Source organism: Symphalangus syndactylus, chromosome 7, assembly GCF_028878055.3.
Source record: "Symphalangus syndactylus isolate Jambi chromosome 7, NHGRI_mSymSyn1-v2.1_pri, whole genome shotgun sequence".
Classification (NCBI taxonomy): domain Eukaryota; kingdom Metazoa; phylum Chordata; class Mammalia; order Primates; family Hylobatidae; genus Symphalangus; species Symphalangus syndactylus.
Window position 1 is genome coordinate 88,344,333 of NC_072429.2, and position 23,387 is coordinate 88,367,719.

Below are 23,387 nucleotides of genomic sequence, written 5' to 3' on the forward strand. Positions count from 1 at the left end.
GCATGGAGCTCATTTCACTCTGCTGAATTCTAAAGTATGCAGTAAAATGTTTTAAGTAATTTAAATGTCTTTTAGGATTTCCCATACTCCCTTGTCAATTAAATATTATTTCTGTTCTTACATTTTGTCTTACATTTTTAAAAAATAAAGTAAAAAATAAGGAAGCTTTTAAATATTTAGTTATAAGATACTGTATAATATGTGCATAAGATTTACAATTGAAGCAAAACTATACAGGACATATCAAAGGCACAGAATATTGTCACTGATGATTCTTTAGACACCCATTGTATTGGACATAAATGTGCTTTATTTGCAGTTATACTGTTTCCATGAAATACTTCTTTTAGTGATCGGCATAAAATTATATAATAATTATCTTTACAATTTTGAGATTTAGCTTATTTCGTGATTTAAGGATGCTACCTTTAGGGCATTATTAATACAACTGTATAAACCAAAATTGTAAACAATGACCGGTGACAATTGCATGAGACATGAGTAGACTTGGCAGCTCTGTGAGATGTAGAAAGCACATGGTATCAAGCTATATATCATGAAAAGTAAAGTGTGCAAGGTACACACTCATTGAGAATATCAGACAAAGAATGTCTCTCTTTAATTTTCAAAAATTAGCCTCTCTTTTGAAATTTGTAATGTTATATTAAACTTTAACTCAGTATGTATTGCTCCGAGAGTTATTTGGCTCAGCACTATGGAATTTAATTTTGTAAGAAGTTGGGGGAATATATAGAAATAAAATATTAAAATATGTTACATTTTCTCTGGTTTGATATATAAATACAGTGACTATACACAAAGATAGTTGACTTTTGGGCTTTTTAAAGAGGAAATTTCTTAATTCAATTATTTGCTCTTTTCCCTTACAGATTGCAGATTTTGGTTTATCAAAATGGCGCATGATGTCCCTCTCACAATCACGAAGTAGCAAATCTGCACCAGAAGGAGGGACAATTATCTATATGCCACCTGAAAACTATGAACCTGGACAAAAATCAAGGGCCAGTATCAAGCACGATATATATAGGTAGAGTAAAGTTGCTTCTGCTCAGAGTTAACCTTGTCTCAGACACAAAATTAGTTAGCCAGAATTTTGAAGCTACATTTTAAACTGATTTTTATTCTTCTCTCATAATTGTGTTGAAAATAAACTTGAGGCCCCACAGTGATTAATATTTTTCAAATTAAGGAAATTTAATGATTTGCTTTAAGAAACGTTTACATCCTTTAAGAAATTTTAAAGCATCTCTTCTTATCCTATCAATTTATAATATAATAGTTAAGGATTTTTATCATATGTGACTTGGAAATGCAGAGGGAAACGTGGTTCCTAACATTTTAGCTTTAAGTTTCTCAACCTGTTCAACCTTTCAGCTTTTGATATCTATATATCTTTTTAGATAAATAGATGAACTCTTAATCATACTGGGGATATTTCTATTTAAAGAATCCCTAATATTTGTATATGTGTAAATTTTTCATACAATGAATCAATGGATTTGATAAGATCAGATTTTCATATTTCAGATGCATATTACTTATAATCTTATAATGCAGTAATAAGCATAACACATTGTTATTGACACTGGTTATTTAACCAGAATAAAGGAAGATGATTATTTACACAGGTTTAGGAGATGGGGACATTCACCTCATGTGTAAGTTACTCATCTCTTTTAATATACTAATGAATGCAAAAGCAGACTCTCTAAATTTGCTCTGAACACATTTTATAGTCCTTTAAATGGATTTTTGCCATCTTTAATAAAAAACCTGTTAATGAATCATTTTAGGAATGAATGCTATATCTCTACCAGAAAACTATATATTTAATTAAATAGCATATTCCTTTTCCTCAAAAGTATTTTCATTTTTGTTATTTCTCATTAAATCCAAAGCCAGGCAATCCATTTTAGTGGCTGCACTAAAACAATTCATATAGTGTCTTTTACATTCACATTGTATGAATATAAAAAACTGTCCTTTTATATTTTGTTTTCTGATATTTTTAATTCATTCTGAATGATGTACTGAGGGGAGGGGAAATGTATTTATAGCTTTCTAAGGTAAAGATCATGTTCTACCAAACAATTCTTGAAAGCTGGTTTGATTCTATAAAATGGGCCAATTTAAATCTGCCAGTCATTCATTTTGTGAATTTTCCCTTTATGTTCAATTTCAATATTCTCTGTCAGGGAAAAATGAGGAAATATTATTCCTTTATTTGGATAGGAATTCCCTCTGTACTCCTCGCTCTCCCTGTAACACAAGGTGTTGGTAGTAATAAATTCTATGTGTCCATTTTGAATGCATGGTTAATGTTGGGGTGTAGCAAAATTATTATATCCTATTTAACCATTTATTCTAATTATAAACTCTATGCAGCTTAACCCTGTAATTGACATCTGAAGTTAAACTGTAGGCAAGATATTTCCACTACCAAAGAAGATAGTGCTGAGAGCAGAAAAAAATGCAGTAGAATAGAGCTCCATGAGACAATTTTTTTTCTTGCTCTTTGTTCTTTGTGAAAAATAATATCATTTAATTAAAGGGCATAACTTATCTGGGTGTTCAAGAATTAATCCTAGTATTAAGTCATCCACAAAAAGTTAATCTTGCATGTAACGTTAAGCTTTTATTACAGTAATTTCCTAATTTTTTAACTTAAAGTTGATTTTCTTTCAAAACTAGATGAGCATTTATCTATTCATTGTATACAGTAATTCTTTGCTGCCTTATCACTTTCAAAAATGGTATCTTCACAGTCAGCTTTTAAAAATAGTGCTATTTTAGTTTATTATGCAGAGTTCATTTAAAATATGTGACATGTATGTTCTTATGTTAAACAGCTATGCAGTTATCACATGGGAAGTGTTATCCAGAAAGCAGCCTTTTGAAGGTAAGTATATTTTGACTGTTTTATGCTCAATAACATCATGTTAGTAGGTCACTCTCAGAACTATCTAAAAATCATGTTATTTTAAATCTGCTTATTCATTTTGTGGAAAACACACTAAACCAATTTATCAATTGTGAATGCATCACATACTGCAAAATATACTGGGTTAAGGATCCAGTTGTGAGTCTACTATCTACTGGAAAATGTACTGGATTAAGGATCAGAAAAACCCAGATTTTAATTCTTGTTCTGACAGTAATTAGCTCTGTGATCAAGTAACAAAATCTCTTGAGTCCTCATTTTTGTCACCTGCATAATAAGAATTTTAAATTACTATTTCCAAGTTCTAGTCTAGCTATAAAATTACTTATATGATAATTTAATTACTGCTCTCTCTATTAAGACTAGCAAATATTGAAGACTAATCTGTCCTTTATATTCCCTGAAAATATTGTTTATTTCTTTATTTTGAGGTTTGTGTAGGTCAGCTTGTTGTGTAACAAAAAACAACCTCAGAATCCCCATAGCTTATGAAATAAACATTTATTTCTCATTCACATTAAATATTAGTTGCTGTAGCCCTTCTTAGTTCTGCTAGGTTTCGCTCAGCTCTGCTTTACAAATACTCTGTTGACCAAATCCAATCACATGGCCAAGCCCAAAATTAATGAGGTGAGGATATAAACTGCTTCCATAGGAATCAGACAAGTCTGGCAATGGTTTGGGGTATATATATTCCTTTTACAGAAAGGGGGGTAAGGCATCATTCCTAAAATTTTAATATTCACTTATTTTCTTTTAATTAGTTTTAGATGTAAGTAATACACTGAATCATAATATATTTCTAATGAATGCAATCTATTTGTTTTGACAGATGTCACCAATCCTTTGCAGATAATGTATAGTGTGTCACAAGGACATCGGCCTGTTATTAATGAAGAAAGTTTGCCATATGATATACCTCACCGAGCACATATGATCTCTCTAATAGAAAGTGGATGGGCACAAAATCCAGATGAAAGACCATCTTTCTTAAGTGAGTATATAGTTTTAACCTGGACTCTTTGAATTACAGAATTAGTTAATATACTGTGAGTAAAATATTCCTTGAAAAATTGTGCAAATTAGATGACTAGCTAGAAGTTGTTTAAATTATTTTCTGTCTTATCATAGCATTTATATATGAGTAACTCCTTCTAGAGCAGAATTGAGAATTCCTAACAAAAAAGAGAAATCGTGTGATAGGAGTAACAATTTCCTTCGTATATTTAACAAATATGTCTTAAACCCCTACCATGTGCTATGTACATACTGGAGTGAGCCCTGGGAACAGACTAGTAAACAAGACAAACTTTCTGTAGCTAGTTCACATTCTAGTTGAGAAGGCAGAGTGAAAACAAATAAAGAAGCAAGATACAGATTGTGACAGTCTCATAAGGAAATAAGCAAGGTAATAGACTAATTAAGGGAGGGAAACAAAGGACTTTTTTTAGGGGCAAACATTTGAGCCGAGATTTGAAGCTTGAAAAAGAGCCAGTCATTCAAATGTTGAAGAAAGAGTATTCAGCCAAACAAAACAGCAAGCATAAAGGCTCTGAGCCTAGAAGAGGAAAAAGTTTTATATTCTCAAGAAACAGTGAGAAGGCCTGTGTGGCTGGAATATAGTGAGCAAGGAAAGGAATTAGTTGATATTGGAGAGGTAAGAGAGAGGCTATTGGCCATCATAAAAAGGTTAGATTTTTATTCCAAGTGCAATGGAAAGCCATTAAAGTATCTTTTGCAGGGAAGTGACATGATCTGATAGAAGTTTAGGTGAAATTCTTACTGCTGTGTGGAAAGTTGATTGGAGAAAGGCAAAAGTGGATGCAAAGAGGCTAGAAAAGAAACTTTCAGGAATTTTCTAATTAAGGTGGAAATTCTGAAAACAGAAGAGTTACAGAATTAAGATAGTATTTCAGAGGTAGAATGGATCAGACATCCAAATGTAAATGTAGGAGAAAATCTTCATGACCTAGGGTTAGGCAGAATCTTTAAATATGACATCAAAAATAAATAGGATTCATTAAAAAATTTATAATCAGACTTTGCAAACATTGGAAACTTTTGCACTTTGAAACATACTGTTGGAAAAAGAGAAAGCCAGGCATTTAGTGTCCACGACTTTAGTCCCAGGTACTTAGGAGGCTGAGGCAGGAGAATCATTTGAGCCCAGGAGTTTGAGGATGTGTAATAGTGCGCAGTGATCGTGCCTGTGAAAAGGTACAGCACTCCAACCTGGGCAACATAGCAAGACCTCATTTCCAAAAAGGAAAAAAAAAAAAAAGTAGAGCCACAGACTGGGAGAACATATTTGCGTAACATGTATCTGCTAAAGGGCTTGATTCTGGAATATATAAAAAACCCTGACAAGTCAATAATAGGACATATAGCCCTATTTTAAAATGAGTAAAAGATTTGAATTTCACCAAGAGAGATATACAAATAGCTAAAAAGCACATAAAATGATGCTTAATATTATTAATCATTTGGAAATGCAAATTAAAACTGCAATGAGTTACCACTTCGTATCCACAAAAATAGCTATAATTAAAGACAGAAAATAACAAGTGTTGACAGTGATGTGGCAAAACCAAAATCCGTATACATTGTTGGTGGGAATATAAAATGATGCTGCCGCTTTGGAAAACAGTTTGGCAGTTTCTTAAAAATGAAAGATAAATTTATCATACAACCAAGCAATCCACTATTGGTAACCCAAGAGAAATGAAAACATATGTTCACACAGTTGTATGTGATTAGTGATAGCAGCATTGTTTATAACAGCCAGCAAGTAGAAACAGTCGTAATTACTGCTGCTACTACTACAACAATACATGAATCTGTTGTTCCAGGAAGAGTCCAGGATCCTAATATAAAATTGAACATTACTAACATATTGATAGTCTGGACTGGTTCATCTAAGAAGGGAATATAGATAGCAAAGAGAGGACCCATAGTAGAGGTCTGAGGAATTCCAGCACTTAGAAATTGAGAAGAGGAAGAAAAAGAGATTGAGGAAGAGAAGACAGTAGAGAGTGTAGTCTTTGTGTCTTGGAAGTCAAGGAGAGGTATAGTCAGACATGTCTAATCTGCCAGGAGGCCAAATGAGGTAAGCAGGATTTTCCAATATTGTCATCACCAGTAATCCAAACAAATGGAGTTTTAATAGAGATATGAAAACAGAAGACTGATGTACATTTAAAAAAATAGAAAGAAGTGAAGGCAAATATGGACAATTCCAGCAAGATGCTTGGCTCTGAACAGAAGCAGAAAAAAATGAGGTGATAGCTAAAGGATGATATGGGGTCAAAATTTTTTCCTATGGCCAGGCACAGTGGCCCATGCCTGTAATCCCAGCACTTTGGGAGACCACGGCAGAGGGATTACTTGAGTTCTGGAGTTCCAGACCAGCATAGGCAACACAGCAAGACCTTGTCTCAACTGAAAAAAAAAAATTAAAAAATTAGCCAGACATGGTGCGTTGCCTGTAATCCCAGCTACTTGGGAGGCTGAGGCAGGAGGATTGCTTGAGCCCAAAATGTTGAGGCTGCAGTGAGCTATGATTGTGCCACTGCACTTGCACTCCAGCCTAGCTGACAAAGCAAAATGCTGTTTCTTACAAAAAAAAAAAAAAAAACTGCTGGAGAAAGATAAGATTATTGCTAGTCAAATGATCCAGTAGAGTCAGAGATTGTCAGTGCAAGAACTGAGAGTATCAGAAACAGAATGCTGGAGAGGTGGAGGAAATGGTATTCAGAATGCAAGTGATACTGTTTACATTTGTATGAGTATGTGGACACTTTTTTCTACTGTAAGAGAAATGAGGTTGGAGAGATGGATACAAGTATGAGAATTTTGTAGATCTGGTTGTAGAACCCTGAAGGAATTCCCTCTCATGGCTTCTATTTTCTCAGTGTAGGATGAGAGCAGATGATCAGCTAGCTCAAAGGAAAGATGGAGGATGGGATGTAAGAGGTTGAAAAGGGGAAGATAAAGTACAATGCCTATTACCCCTGCCTTCCCTTTCTAAGTTCAGAATATATTAAGAAAAAGCCAAGGAAGAAAGAAAGATGGTGGTCAGAATATCAGTTTCATTACTGATAAAGCTAATTGGAGAATGTACCTTTAGATCTGCAGCCAAATGGGCTTAGTTACATTTTACCCCTACAGTTGATAGCTTTACCAACCTACCACAGGCCTCACCCTGCTTCTACATAGGTAAGCAGAAAATGTATGCATTCTTTAGACAAGCTGACTTTTAAAAGAAGGAGAAAACTGCAAAGGGACCAGATAAGCATGCTCAGTTTTTCTCCAAGATTAACAAATGAGGTAAGTCTGAGGGGCAAAAAGAAGCTGGAAGAATTCCTCCTATACTTCTCCTTCCTGAGGATTGAACTGGAAATGTCATCTTCCTGTTGGAAACATGAAGAAAAGGACTTAAGTGTCTCCTCCAACAGTATAAGATAATCATGTAAGACAGCAATTCTCAAACTTTCAGATCTCAAGACTCTTCAAAATTATTGAGGACTTCAAAGAGCTTTTGTATGTGTGGGTAATATCTATCTATTAGCATTTACTGTATTAGAAATTAAAACCAAGGAATTTTAAAATGTAGGAATATACAAGAACACATTCCATTATCTACTGAAGCAGTGATCTTATCACACCTTGTTTATGGGCCTCTGGGTAAATCCACTATATACTTATTTGGGGATGACAGTGAACAGGGAAAACAATATCTTAGTACTTGTTATTTTGAATACAGTTTTGACTTCGTGAACCCTCAGGAACCACCCCCGCCAGGGGTCCCTGGACCACACTTTAAGAACCACTTATCTATGAGAACAGAATAGTAGATGTGTTTGGGAAGCAAAATAGGATTGCTGAGAAGCGGTATTTAGTGTCTAGTTTGGGCCGTTAATTTAAAGAAACCAGCGACCCCACTTCTGGTCAAGATGGAGTAACGGGCCAATTTACCCTCCTGCCTGAAACAACCAAAAAACCTAGACAAAATATGTGAAACAGTGGTTTTTAAGACACTAAATATCAGGAAACAAAGAGCAGCAATCTTTGATGGATGGGAAACAAATGAAGTGAGCCTTCCGATTGCCCAGCTTCCTGCCTTGAGAGTTTCTAGATGCAGCATGGGGAGAGGAAACTGAGGTGGAACCCAGTGGACACTCAGGGTCAAGGAGACAGGGATGACAGTTTGGGTAGACCAAGGCAGATAGACTTCATAGGACATTGCACCAGAAGGGAAAACGTACACAGAGGGAGAACCCCAGAGATTTGCAGAGGGTTCCTCTCAAGTATTTGGTGGAGCACTGATCACTACAGGGTGGAGAAGTCAGTAAGCCAAAAGCCAAAATCTTCAGTGAGCATAGGAGAAAAGCAGAAGTTTGCAGAGAAGTAAGTATTGCCTAATGGCATGAACTTTAGAGGATCTAGAATTTTCACAGAAAGAAGAAATTTGGAAATGGCAAAGAGAGGACAACAGAGATATGTACCCTTCCTCATGGCTCCGGAAAGAAAGAAATAAAATGTGAACCCATTACCTTAGCAACTTTTGATTTGTAAATATAATGCTGATGAACAATGGCTATACATATTGAATGAAAAATACAATGCATTTTTTTTTAGTAATAAGAACTCAGAGTTTATTTTTAAACTGTCTAACTGAAATGGCCTATAAACATATCCAGCTTTATATCTAATAGTACGGTGTGAGTGTGAGTGTGTGTGTGTGTGTGTGTGTGTTTAATTTATCACATTTCTTACAAAGTACTGTTGTCTGCCTTAGACATTTTTCATTTATAGCCGTTGGGATGCTACTGGTTTTGTTGTTATTGTTAGGTTTTGAACTTTGTTTGTAAATGGAAGTACAACTTTTTTTCCTAGGATGACTGTTTCCTATTTTCAGTGGGAAGGTACCATCACTGATTTATAAACACACTACTGCCTATACAGCCTGTCAGTTTTATTGTAAGGCTCTGGTGTATATTGGAATGGTGAAAAGCAGGTTCTGGGAACCCGAAAGGGAAAGGAAGAATAAAAAAGATCAGTAATAGGGAAAGTTTAAGTGTATTCAATAAAGAAATTCTGTTAATACGACCAAATGGTAGAACATGAAATTCCAAAGGGATCTGTAGATACCAAAGTAAGCACAAGATGCCTACTTTTGGATAAACCTACTGAAAAGAAATGAAAAGTTCACAATGAAAGAAATTTTAATAAAAAAGTAAAGGAAGCTTGAAAAACTAGAAGCAAGCAATATTTTTCCTTTTTTAAAAAAAATGTAGGTTAACTGAATTAAGGAAAAGAGGAAGATCAGTAAACCTTTGTTGAAAAAGTGACTAGAGTATACATTCTGAAAATAGATTTAACTGTTCAATTAATGTACATATTAAATGGCAAAGTAACACAGTAGCAGAGAGGAATTATATAATATTCTTTTTTTCAAAAGCCTATCGAAGTATAATTTACTTACCATAAAATTTATCTATACATTCATTGACTTTTTAGTATTAATAATTTTACAGTTTGCAACCATTACTATAATCCAATTTTAAAGTATTTCCATCACCCCCTACAAAATCCCTCATAACTATTTGCAGTCACTGCCTGTTCTCACCACTAACCCTAGGTAACCAGTAATCTATTCTCTGTCTTTCTAGATTTGCCTTTTTTGGATATTTCATATAAATGGAATGATAACAATGTGTGGTCCTTTTGCATCTGGCTCTTTTCACACTTAGCATAATATTTTTCAGGTTCATCCAGGTTTCAGCATGAATCATAGTTCAGTAATTTATTGTTGAATAATACTTCATCATATGGATGTATCACATTTTGTTGATCCATTGGCCAGTTGATGAACGTTTTGATTGTTTCTACTTGTTGCCTATGTGAATAATGCTGCTGTGACTATTCACACACAAGTCTGTGAACATATGTTTTCATTTCTCTTGGTTAATTATCTGTGAGTAGAATTGCTGGGTTATATGATAAATTTATCTTTAATTTTTAAGAAACTGCCAAACTGTTTTCCAAAGTAGCTGCATTATCTTATTCCCACCAGCAATGTATGAGGTTTCATTTTCTCCACGTCACTGTCAACACTTCTTATTTTCTTTTTAATTATATTTTAGTGAGTATGGAGTGATATCTCATTGCAGTTTTAAAGTGCCTTTTCTTATGATGTTAAGCATCTTTTCATGTGCTTCTTGAAGACATTTGTATATCTCCTTTAGTGAAATTCAAATCTTTTACTTGTTTTTTAATTTTGCTATTTTTCCTATTATTGAGTGTCATGGGTCTGTATATATTGTAGATACAAACCCTTTAGCAGATACATGATGTGGAAATACAGTGTGCAGGGCTGCAGCTTATCTTTTTATTTTTTCTTAATACTGTCTTGAAATGCAAAAATGTTCAAATTTTTTGAAGTCCAATTTTTAGGGGTTTTTGGGGTTTTTTTTTTTTTTTTTTTTTTTTGAGATGGAGTCTTGCTCTGTTGCCCAGGCTGGAGTGCAGTGGCGCAATCTCGGCTGACTGCAAGCTCCACCTCCTGGGTTCACACCATTCTTCTGCCTCAGCCTCCCAAGTAGCTGGGACTACAGGTGCCCACCACCACGCTCAGCTAATTTTTTTTTTTTGTATTTTTAGTAGAGACAGGGTTTCACTGTGTTAGCCAGGATGGTCTCAATCTCCTGACCTCGTGATCTGCCCGCCTCGGCCTCCCAAAGTGCTGGGATTACAGGCGTGAGCCACCATGCCCTGCCCAATTTTCAAGTTTTTTAATGGATTTCATTTTTGATGTCATATCTAAGAACTCTGCCTAACCCAAGATCATGAGGATTTTCTCCTATGTTTACGTTTAGGTGTGTGGTCTATTTCAAGTTACTTTTTATGTGTAGTGTGATGTAAGTATCTAAATTTGTCTATTTCCAGGTGTATATCCAACTGTTTTAGCGTCATTTATTAAAAAGACTATCCTATCCTTTCCCCATTGAATTGGCTTAGCACATTTGTCCAAAAACAGGTGTTTTTAGATTGTCAACCCTGTTCCATTGTTGCTTATGTCTATCTTTATGTCAGTAATAAAAGCTCGTAAAACAGCTGAATGTCATCACTTTGTGGAAAAACTGACTTGAGGCCTTGAACGTTAAATGTTAGCATTTCACTTTAATAATCAGAAGCAATCTGAACTCAACCTGTATTTTTTTTCTCTTATGTAGAATGTTTAATAGAACTTGAACCAGTTTTGAGAACATTTGAAGAGATAACTTTTCTTGAAGCTGTTGTTCAGCTAAAGAAAACAAAGGTAAGTTGCTAAATGAAATGCTGGAAATTAGAAATTTAAACAACTACATAATATTCATGGAGATTCTTAAGTGTAGTTTTTAATATATATACTTTTCACAGATATAAGCTACAGTTTTGGAGTGAGAAAATTTACCAGAGACTATGAATACTACTTCTCCTTTGTCACCAAAAGCTTTTCTATTTCATTCAAATGGCCACCTTCAGATTTTAAAGATATTTCCAGGACCAGGCATGGTGACTCACACCTGTAATCCCAGCACTTTCAAAGGCCAAGACGAGTGAATAACTTGAGCCCAGGAATTCGAGACCAGCTGGGCCACATAGCAGGACCCCACCTTTATTTAAAATGTAAACAAACAAACAAAAAAAACACGACATTTCCAGAACCCTTATATATCAGATGTAAATTTAAAAATGTATAATCACAGCCAGTTGTGTACAATGAGTGCACTGAGCCATTAGAGGAGTTTGTTTTTTAATGTACATTTATTTTCCTAAAGTTGTAATGCCTAAATAATAATAGATGTCTGGGTTCTCGCACTTCTCTTTTTATTTAATGTACATTTTTTTCTGAGATTCCTTGCCAAGTTAAGCTGTAGAATTTTTATTATATTTGAGACCAAAGTGTGTTTGTGGTTTGTTTTTTCAGTTTTCCTCTCAAACACTTCATGTTTTATAGACCAAGGTAGCAGTAACAGTTGATAGGAATTACCCAGGAGAGTTGTATTATTTACTCAGTCTGATTCTTGTGGGTCGGAACAATCGAAGGGACCTAATACTGCAGGGTTTTTGTTTTTTTTGTTTTTTTTTTTTTAGTATTACTCAAAATTGTTTAAAAAGCAACCATAGTTCATTAGGGCAAGTGCTAAACTATGCTTACTTTGCCCTAATGAACTGTGGTTTGTTAGGGGATATAGGTTTCATTAAATTGTACTTAATATGTGATATAAAAACCAGCAGTTAGCCAAACTCTTGGGGTGTGAACAAGCAACATCTACAATTTTTATCACCAAATGACATTGCTTGCCTGCCCCTTGTGGGTTGCTGAATCTAGTGACATAACCCTTGGTTTCAAAGGGAAATGCATAAAGGAAGGAACTAAAGAGGAACTGTGTTTTCATTCTTTTAATAACTTTTCACTGGCTCCACCACTTCTGAGTAGGTAGTGTTTTCCAGAGAATACCAATTTCTCTCTTCCTTAATAGATTCAAAATTTTTTTTTTTTTTTTTTTTTTTTTTAGTTTTTAAAGACAGGGGCCCCCTCTGTCACCCAGGCTGGAGTGCCATGACAGGATCATAGCTCACTTCAACCTCGAAGTGCTGGGCTCAAGCAGTCCTCCCACCTCAGTGTCTCCAATAGCTTGAAACTACAGGCATGGGCTACCACACTCAGCTACTTTTTAAGTTGCCATATTTTTTCCACTTAGGATTGTTCTTTTTTTAAAAAAAATTTTGTATCAATTCTGTGATACTTACAGGGCAAGAATATCATCTGATTTTTGTAGATAAGATAACTAAGGTACAGTAGTCTTCCCTTGTCCATGGGAGATACATTCCAAGACCCTGGTAAATGCCTGAAACCATGGGTAGCACTGAACCCTATGTATACTGTGCAAACATATCTATCATACATACATACATACTTTTCCTATGCATATATACCTATGATAAGGTTTAATTTATAAGATAGGCACAGTAATACATTAACAATAACCGATAATAAAGTAGAACAATTCTAACAATATTCTAGCATCACTATTCTTGCACTTTGGGCCATTAGTAGTAAGAGTTGACTTAATTAGTAATAAGAGTTACTTGACCAGCCTAGGCAATGTGGCAAAAAAAAAAAAAAAAAAAAAATAGCTGGGTGTGGTGGCACATGCCTATAGTCGTAGCTACTGAGGGCTGAGATAAGAGGATCACTTGAACCCAGGAGGTAGAGGCTATAGTGAGCTGGCACTCCAGCCAGGGTGACAGAGTGAGACCCTGTCTCAAAAAAAAAAAAAAGAGTTACTTGAGTACAAGCACTGTGATCCTGACAGTTGTTCTGATACTAACAGGGTGGTAGCTTATACACAGCATGGATATGCTGGACAAAGGGATGATTCACATCCTAGGTGGAATGGAGCTGTAGGTTCATCATATTACTTAGAACTGCATGTGATTTAAAACTTACGAATTGTTTATTTCTAGAATTTTACATTTAATATTTTCAAACCAAAGTTGAGCAAGGGTAATGGAAACTGCGGAAAGTGAAACCAAGATAAGAGGGGGACTACCGTATAGGGAAGTTAGTCACTTATGTACTCCTCACACAGTAAGCTAATGTCAGGGACAACAGTAGAACACGAATTAAATAAGATTCTTCATAAAGAAATTTCTGAGCTAGGTGTGATGGTACATGCCTTATAGTCCCAGTTACTCTGAAAGCTGAAGCAGGAGGATCTCTTGAGCCCAGGAGTTCCAGTCCAACCTGGGCAACATACCAAGACCCTGTCTCTTAAGAAAAAAAAAAAATTTCTGAAAGCCAAGATTAGTAGGGAAATTTGTTTTGAGTTTCCTACATTTTTTCAACTCTTGGAATCAGCTCCTGTAATTTATGTTTTCCTAGGTAACTGGCTTCTAAATCTTGAATAATAAACACTGAACAAACATAGTTTTTCTTCAGTTGTTCATTTCTTCTTAGGGACTGATTCACTAGTTCAAGTAATTTCAATTATCATAACTGATCAGTTATGAAAAACTTACTAATTCAAGGATATTGCATTATCAGAAATGTTTTGGCAAATTTTATAAGCAGAGAAAAACCTCACATAACAGAGATAAAACCAAAAACTCATTTTAAAGGGTCATATAACAATATATTTATAGATGTTTATTGAACTGCTGTATATAAAGCCCTGTGCTAGGTACATTATATACACAGATGAATAGGAGTAATTTCCTCCTGAAGTTCCTTAGCCATGTAAATAGAGCATGCAGTCATAAATGTGCATAATGGATGGCTGGGTGTGAATTCACCAGTTTCCAAATTCTGAAGAGTAGTTGACATTATGATGGTCTGGGGAAGAAAATGATTGATAGGTTTGTTTTTAAATCACTGAGTAGTGATGGAAACTAATCCAAGCCTAGCTTGTATAGACAGGAATAAATCACTTAATTTTAACACAAAAGAATAGTATTTAAGTAAATCATCTACTCAGCAGCTACCATTTATTGAATGCTTACAAGTAATGTTTGGGCCTTTTTGCATATATTACTTTTCATTTTCCTTACAGTAATCCTTCAAAATAGGAATTTTTATCTCCAGTGTACAGATAAGTAAACTGAGATTAAATCTAATGTCTCACATCAAACAGATGTGGGACTCTAAATCACATCTGATTGGCTCCATGGCCCCGCCATTCCATTATTGACACTCTACCTCCTTTACTTAGTCCAAGCCTCAATCTCTTAACTATAAAATGAAAATCATAATAGTACTTACAGGCACAGTGCCTAAAATGTGGTAAATACTTAGAGATAGACATACAATCACACTCCCAAAAATTCCCAAAAGTTTATTAAGTACCTAGTTTATACCAGATATTTCATATTTATAAGCTCAATCTCTAGAACCATCCTGCATGTAGGTATTATTAAATATCAAGGATGAAGCTCTGAGACACTGAGAGAAGGTAACCCATTAATATGAGCCAGTATTCAAAGTCTGTGTTTCTAAAGTTATTACCCCTGTTCTACACTGTCTTTTCCTTCAGTTATATGTTATATTCTCAACTCTTTATATTTTCTTTCCGTGTATTTTGTAAAAACATATAAAATGTGTTAATTAGATTGTATTTTACTTCTATAATTTCCTAATCACCTCCAGTTAAAGTGTATATATATTTATGTATTCATTCCAGTTACAGAGTGTTTCAAGTGCCATTCACCTATGTGACAAGAAGAAAATGGAATTATCTCTGAACATACCTGTAAATCATGGTCCACAGGAGGTAAAAAAAAAAAAGTTATATTAAACTTAAAATGTGAGAAGAATTTGAAAAAATCATTTGGTCTAAGCCTTTCTTTTATAGAAGGAAAACTAAAGCCCAGGGAGCTTTTAGGATTTGTTGGGTAGCTCATGTCAATCTCCAACTTGAAACCCAGCTCTACTGATTCTCAGTTCATTGTTCATCCCATCAAATCACAATTATTGCCTCTTTGTTTGGCACTGAGTTCTGTCATGTCAATCTCCAACTTGAAACCCAGCTCTACTGATTCTCAGTTCATTGTTCATCCGATCAAATCACAATTATTGCTTCTTTGTTTGGCATTGAGTTCTGTCCCTGTCATTGTTTTATACAATAAATGATATCCCAGGGTAGTATGTAGGCAAATCATTGATTACAGTTTTAACACTGTATTTATGCTACCTTGTTCTTACCTCTTATAATAATTAATGAGAGGAAAACATTGCTGCCCAGGAAGAAAGATCTCTTTAGTAGCATTCAATCAGACTTATATTAGTCCGAATTAGTAATTTCTTTTAAGAATGTATATGTATGTTCATTTTACAGAATTAGAAAAGTAACATAGATTGAGCATCCCTAATCCAAAAATCCAAAGCGCTCCACAGTCCAAAACTTTGAACACCAACATGATGCCACAAGTGGAAAATTCCACACCTGTGTTAGTCTGTTTAGTGTTGCTGTAACGAAATGCCTGAGACTAGGTAATTTATAAAGAAATGAGGTTTATTTGGCTCACAATTCTGGTAGCCAGAAAGTCCAGGATTGGGCAGCTGCATCTGATGAGGACCTTAGACTGCTTGCACTCATGTTGGAAAGTGGAAGGGGAGCAAGCTATGCAGAGAAATCACATGGTGAGACAGGATGCAGGAGAGTGAAAATGAGGAAGTCAGGTTCTTTAACAGCTTGCTCTCTCAGGAATCCATTCACCACCAAGCTATTCATGAGGGATCTTCCCCCATGACCCAAACACCTCCCATTAAGCCCTACCTCCCAACACCACCACATTGGGGATCAAGTTTCAACGTGAGATTTAGTGGGGTCAAACAAACCATATCAAACCATAGCAACATCTGACCTCATATGATCGGTCGCAGTCAAAACATTATTTCACGGGTGAACACGGTGGCTCAAGTCTGTAATTCCAGAACTTTGGGAGGCCAAGGTGGGTGGATCACTTGAGGTCAGGAGTTCGACACCAGCCTGGCCAACATGGCAAAACCCCATCTCTACTAAACATATAAAAATTAGCTGGGCATGGTGGCACATGCCTGTAATCCCAGCTACTTGGGGGGTTGAGGCAGGAGAATTGCTTGAACGAGCCAAGATCGCACCACTGCAGTCCACCCTGGGTGACTCCATCTCAAAAAAAAAAAAAAAAACTTTGTTTCAGGCACAAAATTATTTTAAAATATTGAATTAAGTTACCTTCAGGCTGTGTGTATAAGGTGTATATGAAACATAAATGAATTTTATATTTAGACTTGGGTCCCAACCCCAAGATATCTCATTATATATATACAAATATTCCAAAATCTGAAAAAAATCAAAAATTCCAAACACATCTGGTTCCAAGCATTTCAGATAAGGGATACTCAACCTGTAGTGTCTTTAAAACGAACCTTAAAGCATAGTATATCACATTTTTAATCACTTGATGTACAGTATTTCATTTGATCCTTGAGCCTATTCATGCATATTTTTAGATAGTGTGGATAATACAGCCAAAAACCTGAGAGCCAGAGAAGTTAAATACCTTATTGAAAGTTAGCTAGTAATTCCATGACAGAGCTAGGAGTAAAATTCTCCATTACTTTTTCCATGGTTTCCTGTGCCTCCATGTGGAAGGAACCTGAGGTGCTGAGGACAGGCTTTTCTAAATCTGTAGGAAACCAGACTTGCAGATACCAAATTTCTCATTCACTATTCTAGCTACTGGCTGCAGCATCTGAGATCATGTAGAAAATACTGAAAAAATAATTATTTCTAATGTTTCATTATTCCCCTATTTCCCCCATTTGTGTTAATTAAGAAAATAAGTTTATCTTTGTTGGTTATTTTATAGATGTATGTGTTTCTTTAATTTTGTAAAGTATAATTTTTAGTAGTTTTGTAAGTTGGGCACAATGGCTCACACCTGTAATTCCAGCACTTTGTGTGGCCAAGGCTGGTGGATCACTTGATCGCAGGAGTTTGAGACCAGCCTGGGCAACATAGGGAAACCCCATTTCTATGAAAGATACAAAATTTAGCATGGTGTGGTGGTGTGCACCTATAATCCCAGCTATTCAGGAGGCTGAGATGGGAGGTTCACCTGAGTTCAGGAGGGCAGGGCTGCAGTGAGCCTAGGTTGTGCCACTGCACTCCAGACTGGGCAACAGAGTGAGACCCTGTCTCAAAAAAAAAATTAGTAGTTTTTATCTTCATTTGTGATAAGCCACAAACAAGAACTATTTAGAAATTAAAGCTCTATAATTTTTACTAACCTAAACCCTTTATTTTTTATTTACTTTAGGAATCATGTGGATCCTCTCAGCTCCATGAAAATAGTGGTTCTCCTGAAACTTCAAGGTCCCTGCCAGCTCCTCAAGACAATGATTTTTTATCTAGTATGTAGATTTTCCAATCATTATTTACTTGCAAGTTTTCCATTTTCTTTCAAGATCATATTTCTGGCAAGCAGTCATGATTTCTGTGGAACTTTAATTTGCATATATAACTCATTTTTTAAATGACAGAGTCTAAAGATACGAAAATAGTAGTGTGATATTCAGCAAATACAGTTAAGTTTTAAGGCATTATGTTTGGCCAGGCGCAGTGGTTCACACCTATAATCCCAGCATGTTGGGTGGCCAAGGTGGGCAGATCACCTGAGTTCAGGAGTTCGAGACCAGCCTGGCCAACATGGTGAAACCCCATCTCTACTAAAAATACAAAAATTAGCCGGGCATGGTGGTGGGCACCTGTAGTCTCAGCTGCTTCAGAGGCTGAGGGGCAAAGATCGCTTGAACCCGGGAGGGAAGTTGCAGTGAGCCAAGATTGCACCACCACACTCCATCCTGGGCGACAGAGTGAGACTCTGTGTTAAAAAATAAATTTTAAAAAACAGGCATTATGTTAGACCCTGCCAGAAAATGTCCGCAAAAAAATCTGTTATGAGAAAAAGGAGAAATGTTTCTAAATAACTGTTATATGAGATAGTGATATAAGAGAGACGTGGATCTAGAGCTATGGTAGTACAGTGGAAGAGTAACACTGTACAAAGGACTTTCACAACAACCTTGTGAGAGAAATGTCCTCATTTTACAGATTTAAAGACTCTGGATCACATAGCTAGTAGCTGGCACATCTAAGACTTTTGATAAATATTATCATGTCACTCTACCATGTTGTCATCACAAAATTATTTCTGGCTAAAGGCTGAATCTGTAATTACAAAGGATAGGCATTCCAGGCAAAAGGAACAAGATAGAGGTACAGAAGCATGAAAATACAGAGAACAGTGAGTAATTTGGTTTAGCTAGTAAAGAAGATGAATGAAAGAAGGTAAGAGCTAAGTAGATTGGAGTCGTATCATCAGGAATTCTAACATTCAGCTAAACTATTTGGACTTTTATACTTGAGTAGGAAGCATCTATTGCAATTTTTTGAGCAAGGGAGTGACATAAAATTTTTTACTTTGGGAAGATTCATTCTGGCTGGAATGTGTAGTATATTTTGGAAGGAAAAGGAAACTTGAGATGGGGAGATCAGTTAGGAGACTATTACTGTAGTACCCGTGAGAGATTATTAAGAACCGATACAGAGTGAAAGAAAGGAGGGGTGGTATGTGAGATGTTATAGACAACTAGATGATAGGACTTTGTAACTTTTCATTTAGAGGAGCGATGAGAGAAAAAAGAGGTAAAGCCAAATAAATTGTTAAGCCTGGGGACTGGGAGAACATTGGTGCCATTAAAAGAAATAGAAGTTAAAACAGGCTGCAAGCGGTGGCTCACACCTGTAATCCCAGCATTTTGTGAGGCCAAGGTGGGCAAATCACTTGAGGCCAGGAGTTCAAGACCAGCCTGGCCAACATGCCAAAACCCCATCTCTACTGAAAATACAAAAAAATTAGTGGGTATGGTGGTGCACACCTGTAATCCCAGCTCCTCGGGAGGCTGAGGCACAAGAATCGCTTGAACCCGGGAGGCAGGGGTTGCAGTGAGCTGAGATTGCACCACTGCACTCCATCGTGAGTGACAGAGCAAGATTCTATCTCGATTTAAAAAAAAAAAAAGACGTTAAAACAAGTTTTAGAGTTAAGATGAATAATTATACTTTTAATGTTTTTGTTTTTGTTTTTTTTAATTTGAGGTACTAGGAGCACACAAAGGGTTGATGGCCAGAGGGCTTTTGAAAATATAACACTAAGGTTCAAGGCTGGGTGTGATGGCTCACACCTGTCATCCTAGAACTTTGGGAGGCTGAGACGGGTGGATCACCTGAGGTTAGGAGTTCAAGACCAGCCTGGCCAACATGGTGAAATTCCATCTCTACTAAAAATACAGAAATTAGCCAGTTGTGGTAGCATGCAACTGTAATCCCTGCTACTTAAGAGGCTGAGGCAGGAGAATCGCTTGAATCTGAGAGGTGGAGGTTGCAGTGAGCTGAGATCGCAACCATTGCACTCCAGCCTGGGTGACAAAAGCAAAACTCCATCTAAGAAAGAGAGAGAGAGAGAAAGGGAGGGAGGGAGGGAGGGAGGAAGGAAAGAAGGAAGGAAGGAAATATAAGATGAAAGTTCAATGAAGACAGAAAATGTAATTGTGTGGATTTGGGAAGAGAGGGGATGATTAAGTCCCTGAGGCTGAGTGGGATTGCCAGAAGAGAAACTAGAAAGACAGACATCATATATAGATTTAGAGAACATACTTAAACTTCAGAAGGAGTTAAGAAGACACACAGGAAAAATACGGGACTATGTGAAGAAGTAAAATTCTATGATTTATAATTTACATAGGACACAACTGCTGACTGAAATTGTAGTGAAAGCATTCCATATAAACCCTTTTTTGTTTTAAGAAATATCTACTTGCAGAATTAGGTTTCTGAACCAGCCTTAATATTAGTGGAAACTAAAGACATTGGAGCCTACCTTCTGTCTGATCAGATGTTGACATGTTAGCCAATAGGAATTTCTAAGGAGTATTCTACCTCTAATGAAGATGTTGTATTTTGTAGGAAAAGCTCAAGACTGTTCTTTTATGAAGCTGCATCACTGTCCTGGAAATCACAGTTGGGATAGCACCATTTCTGCATCTCAAAGGGCTGCATTCTGTGATCACAAGACCACTCCATGCTCTTCAGCAATAATAAATCCACTCTCAACTGCAGGAAACTCAGGTAAATATTTACTGTGAAATACCTTGTAAGTGATGCCATTTACCTTACATATCTATGTTCAGTGGATTTACCATACAGTGAGGTTTGTCTTTATTTCCTCAATATGATAAATATATACCTTCTTAAGTAGGAAAACAAATTCCAGGAGATGGGAATGATGACATGGCCCAAATGGTATTCTATGAACATCTAAATAGGGAGGCAGTGCTAAGAGGAGGTATTAACATACTACTAATGGTAAAGTTATTTTTGTTTATTTAACAAATTTGCAGGTATCTTTTACATTTGAAATAAAATGGACATCAAACAAAACTGAACAAATCCCAGAAGATGGGAATGATGACATAAAGTGGTTTTTGCCCCGTGATTTATACCATAGGAAAAGGCAGTGCCTTTTCTGGGGAGTGAGGGGGAGATAATCCAAATCTCTGAATGTTTCCTAAAAAATGACAGCATTCCCCAAAGTATTGGTATTCCATATTGGCACAATCACAGGAAAATTAGGTTTTATGCTTTATTTATTTTTCATGGAATTTTACTTATTGCTGTGTATCTGTCCTCACCTTTTAAATTATTCATTCCATGTTCTTTTTCAGAATATCTGCAGCCTGGTATAGCCCAGCAGTGGATCCAGAGCAAAAGGGAAGACATTGTGAACCAAATGACAGAAGCCTGCCTTAACCAGTCGCTAGATGCCCTTCTGTCCAGGGACTTGATCATGAAAGAGGACTATGAACTTGTTAGTACCAAGCCTACAAGGACCTCAAAAGTCAGACAATTACTAGACACTACTGACATCCAAGGAGAAGAATTTGCCAAAGTTATAGTACAAAAGTTGAAAGATAACAAACAAATGGGTCTTCAGCCTTACCCGGAAATACTTGTGGTTTCTAGATCTCCATCTTTAAATTTACTTCAAAATAAAAGCATGTAAGTGACTGTTTTTCAAGAAGAAAAGTGTTTTATAAAAGGATATTTATATCTCTGCTGCTTTGACTTTTTTTATATAAAATCCGTGAGTATTAAAGCTTTATTGAAGGTTCTTCTTTATTAGTCTCCCTCCATGACACTGCAGTATTTTTTTTTAATTAATACAAGTAAAAAGTTGTTTGAATTTTGCTACATAGTTCAATTTTTATGTCTCTTTTGTTAACAGAAACCACTTTTAAAGGATAGTAGTTATTATTCTTGTTCATAACAGTGCCTTAAGGTATGATGTATTTCTGATGGAAGCGATTTTCACATTCATGTTCTTCATGGATTATTTGTTACTTGTCTAAGATGCAATTTGATTTTATGAAGTATATACCCTTTACCCACCAGAGACAGTACAGAATCCCTACCCTAAAATCCCAGGCTTAATTGCCCTACAAAGGGTTATTAATTTAAAACTCCATTATTAGGATTACATTTTAAAGTTTTATTTATTAATTCCCTTTAAAAAAGATATTTCAAAGGTAAAACAATATAATATAAAGAAAAAAATATATATTAATACCGGCTGTCTGTCCCCATTTTTAACCTCAGCCTTCCCTACTGTCACCAACAACCAAGCTAAATAAAGTCAACAGCCTGATGTGTATCCTTCTGTCCCTTTCTTCCTGCTTATATTTAGAACATATGCTCATTTGGGAAAGGATCTTTTCTGCATAATATTATTATAATAATACTTCATACTGCAACCTGCTTTTTGCATTTAATAGTACAGCCTTCCAGATCAGATATGGCTCTAATTTACTCTTTTTACTTACTGCCTAATACCCACAGTTTTTATTTTCTTAACTTGTCCATATCAAATTTAGCCCAAACAATAAAAGTACAGAGTGAGCACTTTTTTGGTTAATGGGTTATATTACTATAGGAGAACTTACGAGGAATAATAGCCCTTTTCTGAAACTGCATAGCAAAGTCAGCAGAAAGTGAGATACAGAATAAGTTTGAAAAGATGAACTTTCAAGGAGCAACAGACCCACAACCTGAAAAAAGTTTGAATAAAAGAAATTAGATGCCATCAAGGCGATTAAATATTAATTAGAAATATAAGTATTTTATTCTCCATTTTAGAGCTTGACATTAGCTTGTAGTACCTGTTACTGTGCCTTTCAGAAATATGGAAATTAATAGGGAAAAATGAAAACTAAACACGAGTTATCTATTAAATTTTAGAAAGCATTAAGATGCAAATTTTATTTGTGAAGTAATAAATAGAGAAAAAAATTATTTTGGAAGCTTTCCCTTTTCTCTATACATACTCTGAAAAGAAATTATTTTGAATATTGATGGCCTCAAATTGACTTTTATACTGATTTCATGAGGTATATCTGGATTGATAAAATGAACTTTGCCCTGTTTTTTATTCTCTGCAAAGATCTAAAAACTCATAGTTTGTGTGCTTTATGGCTATGTGCTTACAGTCACTTTCTCCCACAATTTTCTGTATGGAAGACACGTGTAGTCATCCATCATCACAGCTCTGCAAACTTTTTCTGCATAAATAATAACATGTTGATAAGTAAGAAGATGTTGTCAGGGATTAAGATGAATCTCCAATGAGCTGTCATCATCTCTTCATGGGATTGTTACAATCTCAGCAGTTGGTTTTTATCATAACCCCTATTTAGTAACTGCTACTTAACGGAAGATGAGACAGATTATGCTGAGTATGACTAGTTAGTGTAGAACAGGGTCTGGCATAGAGTAGGCACTTT

General features: G+C 35.7%; 1 protein-coding gene across 2 annotated transcripts in view; it reads left to right on the forward strand.

Moving 5' to 3' along the window:
- The window catches only part of RIPK2 (receptor interacting serine/threonine kinase 2), a 34,290-nt gene extending 12,029 nt beyond the window's left edge, over positions 1–22,261 (forward strand). For both annotated transcript variants that reach the window (XM_055286716.2, XM_063643408.1), the window contains 8 exons: positions 891–1,048; positions 2,871–2,920; positions 3,795–3,956; positions 11,197–11,282; positions 15,190–15,279; positions 17,810–17,903; positions 20,518–20,679; positions 21,276–22,261. In XM_055286716.2, coding sequence (XP_055142691.1) covers positions 891–1,048; positions 2,871–2,920; positions 3,795–3,956; positions 11,197–11,282; positions 15,190–15,279; positions 17,810–17,903; positions 20,518–20,679; positions 21,276–21,613 — 1,140 coding nt within the window. In that variant the 3' untranslated portion in view covers positions 21,614–22,261. The remainder of the gene's footprint in view (positions 1–890; positions 1,049–2,870; positions 2,921–3,794; positions 3,957–11,196; positions 11,283–15,189; positions 15,280–17,809; positions 17,904–20,517; positions 20,680–21,275) is intronic.
- Positions 22,262–23,387: the final 1,126 nt, after the last annotated feature.